Source organism: Sinocyclocheilus anshuiensis, unplaced genomic scaffold, assembly GCF_001515605.1.
Source record: "Sinocyclocheilus anshuiensis isolate Anshui unplaced genomic scaffold, SAMN03320099.WGS_v1.1 scaffold782, whole genome shotgun sequence".
NCBI classification, from domain to species: domain Eukaryota; kingdom Metazoa; phylum Chordata; class Actinopteri; order Cypriniformes; family Cyprinidae; genus Sinocyclocheilus; species Sinocyclocheilus anshuiensis.
This window is the reverse complement of record NW_015546111.1, coordinates 2,135,137-2,154,003: the sequence shown is the minus strand read 5'-3', so window position 1 is coordinate 2,154,003 and position 18,867 is coordinate 2,135,137. Positions and strand designations below refer to the sequence as shown.

At 37.5% G+C, this 18,867-nt stretch overlaps 1 protein-coding gene across 1 annotated transcript in view; it reads right to left on the bottom strand.

Annotated features, from left to right (window-relative positions):
- LOC107700750 (NADP-dependent malic enzyme-like) overlaps positions 1–18,867 on the bottom strand; it is an 81,910-nt gene extending 63,043 nt beyond the window's left edge. Inside the window, exon 1 of the mRNA XM_016502540.1 lies at positions 18,724–18,867. Coding sequence (XP_016358026.1) covers positions 18,724–18,852 — 129 coding nt within the window. The 5' untranslated portion in view covers positions 18,853–18,867. The remainder of the gene's footprint in view (positions 1–18,723) is intronic.

Sequence of the window (18,867 nt, the reverse complement as noted above, 5' to 3'; positions counted from 1 at the left end):
GAGGACCTCAGATGATGCCAACCCTGAAACAACATACAGAACTACCACATTTTGCTATAAGTTTGATTGCATCATATAATAATTGCTGTTAATAGTGTTCATCGTCTGTTTGATTACATCTTTAATTGATTTTTCTGTACATTTCTGCCATATGTCTATTAACTGACAATCACCACTGATAAGCTACCACTAAATATTGTAGAAATTTGCTGTAAAGTTGCTTTGCAACGATTTGTATCGTGAAAAGCGCTATACAAATAAACTTGAATTGAATTGAATTGAATTGTTTAAAGCTTTGTCAATATGCTTCTAATCTAACTTACTATTCATATCTGCAAATCCACAATCCAGCAGAGCAACAGAGCAGCAAATTTAGTTAAAACAACAATCCAAAGCCATCTGTTTCCAGCAAGGCTAGTGAGGATTTTACTAATAGACACAGATCTAAAAAGACACTTCCTTTTTGTGCTGCTCTTTAATTGTTAAAAGTTACTGTGACTTTTGACCCTGTTATGTTAAGTAAGACGATTGTTAAGGTGGGTTGCCATAGCTGTGGGACACAAACAGATCATGAACAGTGAAATCCCCCTTCTTCTGCATTCAATTCTACTTTCAAAACAGTCACCATGTCATCCACAGGGGTAACAATGTCGTAGAGCTGTAAAAAGGCAGTAGATTTCTATGCTTTCTGGTAAGATCGTAAAACGTTCTTTCAGTCCATCAGTGCCATTCTAAACAGCAGGTGAAACTTTACTGGCCTGGATCACAGGTGTAGAGTTTGCAGTGATAAAAAAAATCTGTGTTGAATATTCAGTCATGACCTCTAACAATGGTACAAAAGCTGTTTAATCTAATACCTTAAAGTTTAAATCCTGTTAAATAAAAATAATGTCTATTTGTGTTAAGATGACATTTACAAGGAGATTATTTATAATGAAGATCACTTTTATCACTTGCTGCTTTTATTGCTTCTAGCTTTATCGCTGTGCCTGCTATCATATGAAAGAGGTCATCCCATTGGTTCTAAAACAGAAAATAAAAGGTTATTAAGTTACAGCCATGAACCATGATTTGCTACTTGCTAGTCATAGTAGTTGCTAGGAGGGACATTCCCATTCAAGAAAGATTTTGATCAGCTAAAAATCTGTGTAGTCATTACTATTTTAACTGAGAAAGATAAAGTACATTTAAATGTGTCTGCTAAAGGTCACTTTTGCATTTCATCAGAATGAGAGTTCAAACAGCTGAAAAAAGCATCACAATAATCCACAAGAAACCAGGCGACTCCCTTTCATTGGCATTCCCGTAGTGTTTCGACGCAACGTCTCATTCCCTTCGGGGAAACATGGCTACATGCGCAACCTGGAGACGTTTTGTTTCTTACAAATACACAGCTTTTTACTTCACAAAACATTAATTAACGGACTGGAGTCTAGATTGCTTGTGGATTATTGTGATGTTTTTATCAGCTGTTTGGACTCTCATTCTAATGGCACCCATTCACTGCAGAGGATCCATTGCAAGTGATGCAAAGCTACATTTCTCCAAATCTGTTAATAAACTCACCTACATCTTGGATGGCCTGAGGGTGAGTAACTTTTCAGCAAATTTTCATTTTTGGGTGAACTATTTCTTTAAAGCAAGGACATATGAAACTAAAAACCACAAACCTTTCATTTCAGTGGGTCTTGAAATAGACGAGAGTGGAGAGAGTGCATGAGGGAGTGGAAATAAGAGTTTAATAAGTTCCCATGAGCAACACCCCCTGACTGGGGTTATTTTATTTAAATTAGGAGACATCCTTTCTTTTATTAAATTAATAGACTCCAAAGATCCGATTGTGTAATGGATGTTAAATAAAATTCCAAGCCCTCATGGCAAAAGACAAGTCAAGGCCCGGTAAAGATGTAATCAATCCCTCCAGACACTCCATGGTCAGACTCATGAACAACCCAGACACCAGTTTTTTATTATTTATTTATTTTATATGTAGCCAACTTTGCTTTATCATTTTCAAAATGGTCTGTCATCATCTCTCTTTGAACAAAAAGCAAGCCTCTCCAGCTGTATCTTTTCATCAGAGCACTAGGGAATAGGATCAGAACAAAGACTAAATGGGAAACCACAAAGAGAAGGATTTGCAAGTAACAGAAAGAATGACCTAGGTGACAAGGCAAGTTGAAACAAAGCTAGTAAAAAACAATATTTTATAAAAAAAAATGTGGACTTTGTAATATGAGACTTTGTGGGTACTATTCAGAAACTTAGAATATATGGATGTACACAAGAACTCAAGTGACAGGTCCACAAATGGTCACCATCAAATTTAACTGAACTTGAGCAGTTCTGCAAAGAAGAGTGGTAAAATATTGCAATGTCTAGATGTGCAAAGTTAGTAGACACATATCCCAACAGACTAAAGGCTGTAATTAATGCAAAAGGTGGTTCAACAAAATACTGACACAAGGGGGTGATCCTTTTTCCAACTCAATTATTCTGTTTTTTTTTTTATTTTTCTGACATGTTGGTGTTATATCTTTCATTTGGATGTTATAAGTTGCTCTAAGTAAATACAGCTGGATAAAACAAAAACTGTGTCCATCTTCATTTCAGGCTTTAAAGCAACAAAATGTGATTATTTTAAAGGTAGGTGATTCTTTTCTCTACCCACTGTATTTCCCATGATAACTTTTTATTTCCAATAGTTTTATACATAAATTAGTGTCCACTGTTGAGTCTCATGCTCAAGGATTATAGGAACATGACAAGCTGTGAAATGAATATATTTACCATTCCTATGTTTGCAAAACATCAATATATAGCTTTGGCTACACTTTGCTTGGTACAATATGTTTCAATGCCATATTAGATTTTTTTCTCACATGGGAGTCACAAAATTGTTTTTAACCGTGGAAAGCTTTTAGAACACTGGCTATGTTACTGGCATCTTTTAAATGCCTCACTTCCTCAGTACAAAGATTAAATTGCCTGTCAGTTAAATTCCTCTATAAACTGTCCATTCGAATAGGTCCATTATTATGGGCAACTGATGTTTTTGTCTCTTGATGTTGTTTAGATGGAAGATGTCAGTTTTTCTGAATTGATCTCGAATTGTCATCATGACAAACATCAGATAATACGAGTTTGTTATCTGTTGTTGTTTTCCGCTTGCTATACAAGCTGTGCCATGACAAGGACACTTCACCTCACATCCAGTCATGAAACTTCAAAGTAACAGATATGACAGTGTTAAATAAAACCAATGAGACCTTCTGCACAAGCTGATCCAAGTAAACTGACAGAGCAGAGCAGTATAACAATGTTAAAGGGGGTCTTAATATTCCTGTAATGAAGTCTTGATTTGGTTTTTTGGGGTGTACTAAAATAGGTTTTCATGCTTGATTGTTCCAAAAACATTATTTTTCACATCTTTTACATTGCAGCACCTCTCTTCCCAGTCTGTCTCAAATGACCTGTTTAGTTCCTGCTTCGATGAAACCCCTCCTTCTGAAAAACAAAATATGCTCTGATTGGTTAGCTGGCCCAGGGCGTTGTAATTGACAAACCATTTAGAGCGTGTTCCAGACATGTCACACCCCTTACCAAATCTGCAAGTTTCATCTGTTCAGCTGTAAATATTAACAAATGTGTCAATTTTGTTATATCAATTTGGGCCGAATTCAGACCCTGAGAATGTTTACAAACAAGAGGATTGTGCAGAACCTTTGAAAGCACGGACCATTTAACAGTAACTGCAGTAAAACTGTTATACAGCTGCAGGAGAAGCTTGTGTGCATAGCCGACATTTTGAACAGCAGCTCAACCAGAATTCACCTGATCCCCCCACACCCCTTTTTTTGCGGCATCATGTGACACTGGACCACAAAACCAGTCTTAAGTCGCTGGGGTATATTTGTAGCAATAGCCAAAAATACATTGTATGGGTCAAAATTATAGATTTTTCTTTTATGCCAAAAATCATTAAAGTTGAAAAAGTGAAAAAGCATAATAGGAACCCTTTAAGAACCCAGGCTTTGGCTACACTCTGCAAGGGCTCTTTCCTGACAGGAAAAGCAAACATGACGCTTCATTAAATGGTCTTCCATATGGCGTGATGCTGTCCAACAAATCATGTTTCAGATCCAGAGCAAAATACTGGAACACTATCACTAAAAGTTTCAACCCAGTTTCTCAATCTGACTCAAGGAGAAACAGAAGAGTTTCTTCATTTCATTTCTTCACAAAAATAAATGCCACCTGAGGGATGTCTAAACGGACTTGTTAGTTAAATAGCCCTGAAAAAAACTGAAGGCTGATGCGTTGACACCAGGGGAACAGACAGATGTAAAACATTGCACTGTTTTGTGTTCCTCTCCTGATGTTGAGTCTCCAAATCTCTCTTTTTTTAATCTTATGTTATTCATGGTTATATATTGTAATGTACTGTCTTCTATTCTAAAGTTTTCTTGTTCACTTGATGTATTGTCACTTTTGAGGCGTTTTAATTTTTCATGTCTTTCTTTTGTTCTCCCATGTTCATTTGTCAATTTTCTGTATTTTTATATGTATAAAAAGAATATTTGCATTCACAACTTTAATCTTGCCAGACAGCCATTTTGTTATTTGCATCTGTAGTCTTGATCTAAGAATCAGTCAAAGATCATTTAAAATGTGACTCCAGTTTAAATACACAGGCACAGCAGGAACCCTCTTAATGCTATAATCATGAGCAGAAGCATTCCTCAGTGAATAGTAAGATCAAGGCAGATAATCCAACTTTTTCAGAAATTCCAATCTACCGCAAAAATTGCACATGATAAATAATCAAACCATTTTTTTTCCTGAACTTTTAAATGTTTTTAACTTATATTAATAAATGAAAAGGACACTGAAGTATCAAGCAACACCCGGGAAAGTGCTTTCTAAATGTGGCAGTAAGTGGTCAGGAGATTGAAAATTATACAAACTTGTTTAAAAAAAAACTTTAAACTCCCCATACCTACCAAGAAAACAGTACAATGCTGCAATACACATGGTTGCTCACCATGCAGGATTACAGCTACTTGCAGGCCCATATCTGAAAACCAGCCAACAGTCAGCACATGACAGACAGGAGGATAACCCAACTGCTAGCACTCATTCAAAGCACCACATGTCACAAAGGGGCGGTACCAAGGACAATGCACCCCAAGCAACCAAACACTTCCCCCTTTTATAGGCACAACACAGGCACTAATTGGCTCATGAAGCTTACCCAAATAACCAATCATGATAAAGTACAAACACCGATAGGTTCACCTGTTTGGGTAACGCCAGCCAATCATACTGGGTCTATACCTCACTCTGCTACATAAACAACTTTGATGTTAAGTTGATGCAGATGAGTAGTATTCAGGGTTGGCAGGTTTTCACAACAAAACCCGCCCAATCGCTACCCAAAACTAGCCCAATCGTGTTTCGAGGGGGGTCCCCCGTTAAAAATCGCGTTCCGGGGATAAAATACACGTGTTTTGGCAGAGTTCGCCTGGTAAAATTCGCGTTCCGGGGCTAAATATCACGTTATTGGGGTCGCTTCAACCCGCGGACATGACCCACGGGAAAACCGCAGACTTGGCAGCACTGGTGGTATTTAATGAGGTAGGTTATTTTGCTTAGAGATTCAAATGAATGGAGCAACAGTTCCTGTGATTATTACATAAGAATTCTGGGTATGTTCATTGAAAGCATTTGCCAATGCAATAGATTAAATTTAATATTCTCTGCCAACACTGAAAAACAAAGAAACATTAAATGAACTTAAACATTAAATGAATATAAATATATATATATATATATATATATATATATGTATATATATTCTCACAATTCTGAAAAAATGTCAGAACTTTGAGATATAAATAAACTCACATCTCACAATTCTGTTTTTTTTTCTCACAAAATAAAAAATAAGAAAGGTATTTGCCACATTTTTCACACAATTCTGACATTTGTTCTCACAATTGCAAGATTATATCTCACAATTTAGATTTTTCTTCTCAGAATTGCAAGAAACAAAATCCAAATTCTGATAAAAACTCAGATTTGTGAGATAAAAAGTCACAATTACATTTATGTTTTTATTTTTTAATTTTTTAAATCCTGTGGTGGAAACAAGCTTCCATATATGTTCTAGTCTTCTAGTATGAGCCTGAATTCATTCGGCACTTGATTGTTGACTGTTGAACCTCATTGATATCAGCATTGCTCCCTTTGGGGCTATATTGTGCCTGGAATTTAATTTGACACCAGTCATTCACATCCTTCTTACATCTAGTTAAGTCATTCACATGCCCACCCACAGGGTAGCCATCCATGTGAAAAACTGCACATCATTAAGAAAACAAAAGACAAAAGGACGCAGACTTAAGAGTCTAAAAAATCCTTCTCTTTTTCTGTGAGCAAAGACTGTGACCACTCTCCCTGTTCCTTATGGGAAGTCAAAGGCAAGCAAGCACAAAATCAGAACAGATTTGAAATCCCATGAGGCCCTAAAAAATTTGATTACTCTCATCCATTCCTCACAAAACACTTTGTATATGTGCTTGGTGACTTTATTTATGTTGATGTTGTTGCTATAACACTAATCAATTATTGTCAGTTTTTGATTGTTTTAAATTGACTCAGTATGTGCATTTTACTCGTACGCAGTGGCGGCTCGTGGGTTTTAAAATAGAGGAGGCACACTAATTATATTGGTCTGGGGATCCCTGCCGATTATTATTATTATTATTATTATTATTATTATTATTTGCTTAACCACTTTAAAATGGCTTTTTGGTTGCTTTTAGTCAGAAAACATAAAAGAAAACGACACCAATACAGCAAGATAATATAATTTCACTTACCTGGCCTATCACTTGAAGCAAACATCCCTCCCTTCTTAAAAGTCTGTTAAAAGAGCCAACTACTGTAACGTTAGCCTGTATCCAGCTTAGGCATGTTCTCCCTTTATTTTTAATTTATATATATATATACTGTTTGAATGACAGCTTGGTAAATCTGTTGGCGATCAAATATTAAATATCGCTACTCATAAGTACTTGGTACATTATCAGCGCAGCGGGAGATGTTCAAACTAATATCACGTAATTTATGTCTCTATGATGATTGGTTGATATACCAGAAGGGAGGCTTGCTTCCATTGTGAGGTTTCTTTTCTCAACACTCCTCAGTGCTGAAAGTGAACACTCGATGTTGATTGGCTAATTTTTTTTACCAACGGAGACATGAGAGCTCAGCTCTCCCCGGCCTCCCCCTCCCCTTCTCTATCATTTAGCGGTTGTAATTACATCAGCAGATTCGGCACGTTCGCGATAGAAAAGTGGCGCTTTCCAACTTCAGTAACATGTTATGGTATTACAGCTGTGAAATTACAAACAAAAAATACACATTCTGAGACATGAATTGAAATGAATTGTGAATTTTATCAACATTAAATCATCCTCCTCCCATTTTCACCTCAAAATTTTGGAGAAGGATAGAAAAGCGGCGCTTTCACGTTATGATATTACAACTGTGAAATTACAAACAAAAAATACACATTCTGAGATATGAACTGAAATGAATTGTGAATTTTATTAACATTAAATCGTCCTCCTCCCATTTTCACCTCAAAATCTGCTTCCCCCGACGAGCCGCCACTGCTCATACGCATGGTCATATCCTTGACTTAATCTGTACATCAGGGGTTGATATCTCCTCCATCTCTTCCTCTGACACTAGTATTTCTGATGAAGCTACAAAGTTTAATTGTAAAACTAATCTCTCTGGCCAGTCTCTGTCTTGCTTGTCTCTGACTAATCTTCTTTTTCTGAGTTAATCTTGAAATCTAATTCTTCATCCTGCTCCTACTTCTCTTTTGAAACTCTGCCATTCTGTCATCTCTGCACCTATTTCTCACTTCATATACATCTCTTGTCTCTGCTTCATTCCCTCTGCCACTTAAAACTGCCGCAGTTACCCTAGTCCTCAATAAACCCAACCTCAACCCCTCAGTTGAGGGGCAAAGCACCATCCTTCGGATGAGATGTTAAACCGAGGTCCTGACTATCTGTGGTCATTAAAAATTCCATGGCACTTCTCGTAAAGAGTAGGGGTGTAACCCCGGTGTCCTGGCCAAATTGCCCCCCTGGCCTTTGTCAATCATGGCCTCCTAATAATCCCCAACCACTTGATTGGCTCTATGACTTTCTCTCCTCTCCACTTGTAGCTGGTGTGTGGTGAGCGCACTGGCGCCGTTGTCCTGTGGCTGCCGTCGCATCATCCAAGTGGATGCTGCACACTGGTGGTGGATGAGGAGAGACCCCCTCACATGATTGTAAAGTGCTTTGGGTGTACAACAATACACAATAAAGCGCTATATAAATGCATCATTCATTCATTCATTCAGTTAAATACAATTATTGCCCTATTTCAAATGTACCTTTCATTGCCTTTTATACCTTTCAGATTATTGGAAAGTACTCTTGCCTCCCAGCTTCAGTCTTTCCTAGTTGAAAATAATCTCTTTGTTCCCTTTCAGTCTGGTTTTCGCCCACTTCATAGTTCTGAAACTGCAATTGTAAAGGTAGTGAATCACTTATTACTTTCTTGTGACTCTAGTTCTCTCTATATACTTCTCCTACTTGACCTCAGCTTCCGCCTTTGACACAGTCTCCCATGATTTACTTATTTCCCGCCTTTCGGATGTAGTATTTCTGGTGTTGCTCTCTAATAGACAATTTTATATTTCTGTGTGGGATTCTTGATCTCCCACTCTACCACTGAAGCAAGGTGTCCCCCAGGGATCAGTTCTCGGTCCATTATTATTCATAATTTACATTCTACCTCTGGGTCAGATTTTACATCAGCATGGTTTATCATTTCTATGCTGATGACATCCAAATATTTATTGCCTGTAGGCCTACTCTATCCATTCAAATTGATAAAATATCTGCTTGTGTAAATGAAATAAAAGAATGGCTAAACTCCGGGTGGATTAACAAGTTCGTTTGGCCATATAAACTTTAGGAAATTACGTTAAACTTATTTGGCTCGCTGTCCACTGATGAGGGGCTCGATGAAGCAGCTTCAACTCGAGCTCTGATATACCCCATAGAGACTTAATGTAGGATATGATTACAAAGGGTAAGGTACCTAAGATGAAGGTGGAGATTGGGGAGGTGGAGGGATGCTGGAACAGCTGAGGCTGGAGAGAGGTAAGCAGCTGCTTATATACTCTGGCTGTTGATTGAAAGATTAGATGGGCTCACTCCTCCCAAACTTTCATTTAGGAACTTTATTAAAACTTAGACCATCATTACTGGAACTCCATCACTTATTAGCAAAATTCTAGATTTTTGTGAGATTGCTAACACTCTTATTAAACCATCCAGTCCAGTGAAAAACCTAGGTGTTATTTTAGATTCCGCTTTTACTTTTAAGGCTTATATCAACTCTATCACCAAATCTGCATTTTTCACTCACATCGTATCGCCCAGCTCCACCCCTTTCTCAGTGTCAAAGATGCGGAAACAGTCATCCATGCTTTTGTTTCATCCCATCTTGATTACTGTAATGCCCTTTTCATTGGTTTACCTGCCAGCTCCATTGCCAGATTGTAATACATTCAAAACTCTGCTGCTGGAATACTCAACTCATCACCCCTATTCTGTTTGATCTCCACTGGCTTCCAGTGGCCAATCGCATAAAGTACAAAATTCTACTGCGCACTTTCATATCTTTGCATGGCTTGGTTCCTCCCTATCTCTGTAAACTGCTTCTTTCTTCTATGTTACTATGTGCTACCCTGTCTGTGTAATGTCCTATGACTATTTCATATTATTGCTACTCTTATCTACTATTTTGTAATATTCTACCTGCCTGCTTGTACTTTTGTTTGTCTCTGTCTGTCCCCTATTGGTGTTTCCTCTTCTTTTTATTTTTTCTTATTGTACCTGCATTGTAAAGCATCCTTGAGCAATGGAAAGGCGCTATATAAATAAAACCTATTACAATTATTATGATTATTATTATTATTATTAATTCATGTATAGCTTCTCAAATTTGATAAGCGCTGGATTCATTTAAGTTGCTGTTAATGTAGTTGTCTGTAATGATTATTCCACTGAAGGCGAGTTGTAATGAACCCAAGTGCAGTTTATTAAAAATCCAACAGTGAGCAAAAACATGAACAAAGTTTGGCTTGGCAAAAACATGAACAAGACTCACCAACAGAGGGTTACACAAACAATACTCTACGAGAGACAATAGGTGTGTTCGACTTCATGCAGCGCTGCACAGACCGATCGGCGAGAGTATCCGCTTGCAGTGGGGGGCGGAATTGAAAGCGGAGACATCAAGTCGGACACTTTCTGCTCCCGGTAGTGACGCTCTCGCGGTGTTTGCATACTCTATCACAGATGAAATGAATAAAATGCAATATTTGTCAAATACACAGACGTTTCAGAAACGTTTTCATGAGCAACAGAAACACTTTTTATATACTGCTTAATATAGCGCCATCTGTTCAAGAATAAAGTTCAACGTAAACATACTATTTAAATACCCATAAAGTGGGGGTATGTTTGCTTTTATCAGTGTTTTTTTGATAAACGTGACTCAATATAACATTGCGACTACAGTAAAAAAGCTTTTACTGTTCTAAAAACACAGATTTGTGAGCAGTATTGGAATTGAAGATGTTAGAAACACACGTCAATCGTGAAACCGTCATCAGCGCTACTGCAGTCGCTCTGAAAAAGCTGCACCAGCTGAGTCAGCCGGCTGCTCTCAAAACGCTATCGCGGTACTTTGATGCCACACGTGGCAGGGACATGACGTCGTTGGCGTCAAGTCAGACTAAATTTCTAACCGGCATGCACTGCTTCACGTCAGCCACCAATCGTTCTGTGCAGTGCCGCATGAAGTCGAACGCACCTAATGGCAACATGAGGGCTACTTATAACGAAAAACAATACAGGTCACATGACACAATCCGACCAATGAGAAACAAGACACATGACTAAGACAACCAATCACAACATGACACATTGAACAAAGGAACCAATAGCAGGATCACATGACAGGGTAGGAAAACACATGACAGGAACATGAATCATGGTTAAATATCAAAATAAAAGACAAGAAAACCTAAACAAGAAACAAAACCCAAAAACCAGCGTGACATTGTTTTACATCTTTGATCATTCCCATCATATTTCTCATCATATTTTAACTGCTTTAGTGCATGAGATTATGTAAAAGAAGAGTCAAAGCTTACTAATAGATATTAATATGACTCTGATATAAATCCCTGATATGTTGGTTAACATTCAACTGTCAAGACTTTCCAGAGCATATGTATCAGATTAGAGCTGTACATTACTATAACGCCTTAGCTCTGGCATCATTTATTTAGCCTTATTATTTAATTCATGAGAGACAGAAACAAAGCCAAACGATTTGGATTTTAAATCAAATTTGACAACCAAAGGAAAAACCTTGTCAAAAATCTATAAATAAGAGTTGACAGCTGCCATTCTTGTACTGAATATCAAAGAATACATGATGTTGGTTTTATAACAACATTATTTTGTAATGTTTGTTGCACATCCACTCTGATCATATTATATATATTATATATTATACAGCGTGATTCAGGGAGTGGGAAATAGAAAACAGAGTGGACTAACCATTTCTAAGCTAAATGACAATTCATCATTTCTCAGTGTTCTGCTGAAATACTGTAAGGAGTCCTATCAGTTTGTCAAAGAGAAAAATGTGAAAGCCAAATAAACAGGGAGATTGTGATCAGAAGGCAGTTTCAGCGATCTGTGCATGCATGCATGCATGCATGTGTGTGTCTGTGTAGAGCTGGATAAGGGTGACTGGCACTTAATCTCTCTATGAACAGTAGAGCACTTTCCACTTTCCTTTAAGCACTTCAATCACGTCTAGCGCTGGAATGCTTTACTGCTGCCCTGTGGGTGGTCAGTATCTCCCATATGCACCTGGGCTGCAATACACACACACTGTTGGAGCCCACCTAGAAAGAGGTGACCGACAGCAGCACCTGAACCTCCCTGAGAGCTTACATGCTCTCCCATCCAGACAAAACGAGGTTTGTTCCATCATTAGCATATCGTCTCCACACACACAATCATAAGCATCTCAGTTGGATCCTAATAATACCCACACATGCAGTATTCTGTGATTTAAGGCTCGTTCACACAGAGAACGATAACTATAAAGATAATGATAACTATATCAGCGTCCACACCAACGCACTATAACGTTCTGTTGCACATGCAGCAGTTCTGTCATCTCATAGCATTAATATAACGACATGACAGAGGCTGACATTATTTTGCAACCTTGACTCCCAGAGAACATTTCTACAGCTTATAGGGTAGAAGTGAAACTAATTAAAATGAGATACCAACTGAACATCTGTTAGACTTGATGTGAAACAAACTCATTAGTTTCTGGCATGGGAGATTTTAAAATCCCCATTGAGATTGAGATCTTCCATTGAGATTTACTTTATGCACCCTTCTGCAATTGAAGATAAAAACATTAGAATTCGGGTGAAAGTACTTACATTCATTTAATTTTTGTGAGCAAAACACCTGCATTTTCTTTTTTTTTTTAATCTGGCAAGGACAGAGATGAAAATGTAATGGTGTATGCCAACACTCAAATATATATATATATTTAATTTAAAAGAAATGAGGAACGTAATTAAATTGAGGAACATTCTTTCCATGCAAATAAATTGAATGCAATGAAAATATGAAGGACTGAGCAGAAGATATTCCACTTAACACATTATTAAAGGGGTCATATGACGTTGCTAAAAATAACATTATTTTGTGTATTTGGTGTAATGAAATGTGTTTATGTGGTTTAAGGTTCAAAAAACACATTATTTTCCACATACTGTACATTATTGTTTCTCCTCTATGCCCCGCCTTTCTGAAACGCGTCGATTTTTACAAAGCTCATCGTTCTGAAAAGCGAGGTATGCTCTGATTGGCCAGCTATCCAGAGCGTTGTGATTGGCCGAATACCTCAAGCGTGTGACGGAAATGTTACGCCCCTTACCATATTTTGATGCCTTGTCCCGGCCGGAGCGATGAGACAAAAACATTAATGTAGCAACAATACTACAGCGAGAATAAAAGTTGCGCCTTCTTTCTTTGCGTGAACATTTGGGCGGCGTTATGCAAATCTTCCCAAATAGTGACGTAGGTATGTGTGTTAGAACGAGCCGTTTTAGGTAAGTGTGGCTTATTCTTTTATAAAGAATATCTCTTTGGATTTGAGACTATAGTCTTTATGCAGACTTTACAGATCTTCTTTATGCACCAAGAGCTTGTAGCACTTCAAAGATAAAGGAAAAATTTAAATCGCATCATATGACCCCTTTAAAAAATATTACTACATTAAACTTTTGATGTTGTTGTTGTTGTTGTAAATTGGCTGGTAGTTTTTTTCTGGTACAGTAAAATAAATAAGAGTAATTTTTCATTTAGTATAGTACTAAATGAAATAACCACAGATAGATGAAAATATAACGCTTGAATCTTCAAAATGTTTCTCTGAATGTGAATTTCTATACATCCTGTTATTATCAAATAATTTCAATAATTCAAATTATTCATGTTATCCTAATACCAATGTCTTAGTAAACTTACATTTAATGAATTTAAAATGATTCATGCGGAAAATTAAATTATGACAAATTATGCAACCAAATATTGGATATACACATAATGAGAAACAGATGCTATTATGATTCATTAAAAAAAATTGTCAAAACATCAAACTCAAGCCATTCACACTTAAAGGGAAAAAGAGCATTCAGTTTAAACTAGGCTGCATTAGCAATAGGCTGTAAAGGCTTTATGATAGAGGAGAAATGCAAAGCTCTGTGCTTGGTTACACTTGACACTGACAGCCTTAGACTTTTTGCTTATTTTATTTACCTCACCCATATTTACTTTCATTTAAATGCAAAACTACATGTCTTATGGAAAACCTCAACCCTTTTGAGATTAAACGCACCACGTTTGTGACAGAACAGGACAAGCATGAGTGCTGGGAAAGCAGCTGTAAGAAACAAGTTTAAATAATGACACAATTGTCCAATGTGGACAATTCTTTCCAAAACTGCAAAGAAGATCCTTGTCATCGAAATACTACTGCCAATCCCAGTCTGAATTGGATGCTTCTGCAATCTAGCAAGCATGCTAACTAGGTCAATTAGCCCCTGCTGGTAGATGCTGGAACTACATAACATGGCAGCAAAAAGCATTATCTCCATTGATGACCATTCAAAATTATCAGTGAATTAAGACTTAATATAAATACTTATGAGTTCAACACCTCACTGTCTCTCCACTGACTACATCCGCAACTGTCTGTCATATTCACTGAGTGATCAAAGAAATACCAGTTTGTAAAATCTTTAAAGTGACTCCCGTCAGTGCGGAATTATGACGAATGTCGATCTAGAGTGTGCATGAATTCCATTTTGACTGTTCAGACTGCGGTCGCATTGCAAAACATCTGACCTGAAATCAGATTTAAAACCACATGTGGCCCAAATCAGAATCAAAAAAGATCAGATTCCATGTGGTTTATGCTGTTCACTCTGTCATGAAACAAACGATCTGAGTCACATAGGAGCAAAAAATAAATAAAAATATATGATTTGGGCCACATTTTCCTTCAGTGTAAACATAGCCATTGTCTCTAACAATAGCTCTTTGCCACTTTGTGGCAATCGGCACACATAACAACCACAAGAGGGCCTTAAAGTCTCCAATGCTCAGCCCAAAAGGTGCCACATTTCCAGCTGAGCTCTTGTTTTCCACAGCAAGTTGAATGGGCATCTGTTAGTCACCTGTGCTCCTAAAAGCACGTTTCCCCATGTGAAACAGGATCTCGGCTTGGATGCTAGGAGAGTTTTGTGCTGCGTTTTTGGTCTCTGGCATGGCACGGAGCCAGAGGCCAGCGCTGTTGGCCTCAATTCACACAGGCGGTCATTAATGAGAGATAAAGCAGAGACACAGAGGAGGTCTGTGGAGAGCAGGGCAGCTCCCTCTTTCTCTCCTTTGCTCCACAGAGACCTCTTTCTCCTCACTCTCGTTTCTTACTGCGCAAAGCTTCCCACAAACACAAGGATAATATCCTGCCTGCACTTCAGGCAGACACAGGGAAGGGCTGTTGAGAAGGGAGGAGGTCAGAGGGGATACCAGGGAGGGGTGCTGAGAGTAAACTCCAGCTTGGGGATGTGAGGCCTCTACGTTTTCAGTCCCACAGCATCAATTAGCATGTTGTCCTCGGCTTCTCTGCTGCTGAGAGTGAGAAAACGGGAGAACACTCAAGCCCTGTGATAGCCAGGCAACAATGCGCCACTGGAGAACCACAGTGTACCAAGTGTACAGCCTTGCACAGCTCCTCTCAGGGGTCATTTCCTACATTCTCTCTTAATTTCCTTGTTTTGGTTCATGAGTTCTTGAGATTGGTTTTTCAGAAAACTGTATGAAAGAGCAAATGTTTTACTCGATTTGGGACTGTATTTACAAGCGAGTAGCACTATCTAAGCGTGAAATAAGACTCATCAGATGAATGACTGATTACACAAACATGAATGTCTTTGATCTATCTATCTATCTATCTATATCTATCAAGGCAAGATCCAACGATTGTCTTAACTTTTCTAGTTTAAAAATGTGAGAATTTCAGAAAATGTTCATGTTATTTCCTTACATTCAAATTCAAAGTATTGTAATTCTTCATCCTGCATCCATTCTAAATTTATCTCTGAATGGCCCTCAACACTGAGTCTGACGTAATGACACAGGCACTTTAGCTGCTTGCTAGTTGCTGTGCTAATTATGATATCATTTATATCATTTATATATTATGATAGTCATTTGTGCTGGAGGTTCATTCTCTTGTTTATAATCCTGTTTCCTTATAATGTCAGAGATTTCACATTTCACACAATTTTCCTGACGCCTTCAGCAAAGGCTGATTCTCAAGCATACAAATAAACACAGCAAAACCCGAGCCTCTCTTTTAATTAATCTAATTACATCACGTCTCTGTCTATAAAACAAGACAATAACACTGAATTTAGCTCATTAGAGTCAAGGACATGGGTGGAACTGGAAAGCCACGTCATAAAAACATGAAAGCGTTAGAACTGCTCTCACACCCCGAAGCACCACATCAGCTTTAAGTTGTGGCACCAGTCTTGCAACTTCCAGCACCACAGGCACAGGAGCCGCATTAAAGAGAGCCATTAATCCAGATTTTGTTTGATTACAGGAAAGGGGACCATGGAGGGTAATAAATTGTCACCTCTAAATACAAAAACACAAAAATATGGGCACTTTGCTTCAAAATCATATGTAATAAGTTATTTTTTTCCAATTTAGTATAGCAGGATAAACAAAATAGCTTATCAACTGAAAATGCACTGAAATCGACAATACCCTCAACATGCCCGAGCCACGTCAAACACATAAATATTTAACATCTTGCCATTACAGAAAGACCTTTTCAAATTAACATGATCTAAAAACACAGCCTATATTCTTAAAAAACTTCATCATGACCTCTATAATGAGTGGGTCACTGAAACTGTTTTACTTCAATAGCCAGTTTTGATTAAAGAGTGACTTTGCATCATTTATAGTTCTATGAAAATGTTATTTTTTAGCCATGGTCAACATAGCTGAAATGACTGGAGTGTGCACTAAAAAAAGACAACACACAAACCTGTGATTGTCATACCTCAACCAACCCTATGCATTCATGTATACATACAGACACCTTTCAGAACTTTCTGGTAGTGTGCACCTGGATTGAAAATATGACCTCATTCTTTGGCATCTCTTGTGCAGATCAGAAGTCATTAACCTTAACGAGAGGCAGTGTGCTGTGTTGTCATCAGTACCTGACCTGTGGCAAAGTGCCAAGAGACGTGACGTTTGATCAGACTATAGTCCTTCATTTCAGCATGGGAAACTGATGCAAATGATCCACCTTAATGAAAACAAAAGTGCACAGTGCACGCACACGCAGCAAATGAATGGAAAAGTCCAAAGAGAAATTGACCAAAGATCAGGGACAGTGAGTCACAAATAAGGGTCAAAAGGTGAGAGATAAACTCTATATATATCTGCTATTAAGATAAAGAGTAAAGACAATGATAGTATTTTAAATGTAAACTGTGCTGGCTCAAAAGTTAGCCAGGAATTGCCACTGAAAGTGAAAAAAGAAGCCTACTTGCATACTTCATAATATTAAAATGTGTGTTTGCAACTACAAAATATAGTAATGATCTGTTTCTGTCAGATAGTGTGAAGTGAATTCAAAGTGTTTTTATGGAAAATCTTCTCTGAATGTCATGAAAGTGAAGGAAACACTAATTAAAACAAATGTAAATCTTGCATTGCAAACAGTAGAGAGTTAATAAATATGCTAGCATGCCAATTTTATGATTGTGTGCATTATTTACAAGAATTATGATTTGATTTCAAAGGTAACGGCAAGAATTTTTCCAATTGTCATCATAACAGTTTATTTCAATTATTTTGATTGTTTTTGGGTCAAATGTGAAATTGAAAAAAAAGACCCTGAAAATAAATTCCAAAGGGCAAACAATGGTCTACCCCAACCCCTTAACTGTTTTCTCACACAACTGGTAGTTTGGTATTTAAAACAAAAAAATAATAAAATAAAATAAAATAAAATAAAAACAGTGAATCATTCCAAGCTGTTCATTGTTGTTTGGTAGGTTTGGACTTCATCACACTGAATAGAGAGCAGAAGCTAAACACTATCAATGTTAAATATACAATAAATACACCAGTCAATTGGCTAAGGTCAGTAATGTTTTCATTCAAGGTCAGAATGAAAAAAAGTGCAAGAATCAGTAAGTGTGTCAAAAGACTTTCCCTTAAGCATTTCTTTTAGTTACCAGAAAATATTAATTTTAAGGTTAAAAGAGACAATGGTCTGTACTATAACACTACAAGTTAGCACTGAACTTGCAGGTCTTGCCATTTTATTTTACTAACAAATTATATTTAATTATTGGAACACTTGAGAGCAATGCATAATAAACAAATGGATTTGTTTTTAATTCAGTGCATATATGATACACGCAAGCAAAAAAAAAAAAGCAAATATTTGGACTAAAATATTTTGACAGCATCACTGTCCCATCCGGTGCAATTTCTTGAGGTGATGCCATAGCAACGACTTGTCAGCACCTTGGACAGAGGCTACTGTTGATCTCACCAAAAGATTATAAAAAATAAGGATTATAGGTCTTGTTTATTCTTTATTTTGAAGTATAGCGTAATGTGGGGCCTAATAACAAAATCTCTGATAAAAACTGATAAATATAGACTGTTAAAAGAAAACTCCGTGCGCTGATCCTGAAGGTAGCGTGTCATGACCAACGTCAGTTCAAGAGCACCTGTAAACTACAAACGGACTTGCTTTTGACACAGACAGCAACTGTGGACAAAGACAGTGTGTGGCCCTTTAAGTCTAAATATAGTTCCTCTCGAAACTGATATCCACTGCCGTGCTGTCGTATTAGCAAACAGTCAACACAAAATGTTATGTTTTGAAAAAAAAAAAAGCGTTGTGAAGTTACTAAAAAAATTGTCTTTTTACCTTATTCAAGTGGGGGTTGCGTGTAACATCATACCCCCTCTTCTTCGTGTAAACAAAGGTCTTGCTTTGGTCTGCTGACTTCTGCATCTCCCACTCGACAGATTCCTGTTTGACTAAAGCGCGTGCCATGTTGCTTCCCCTTTA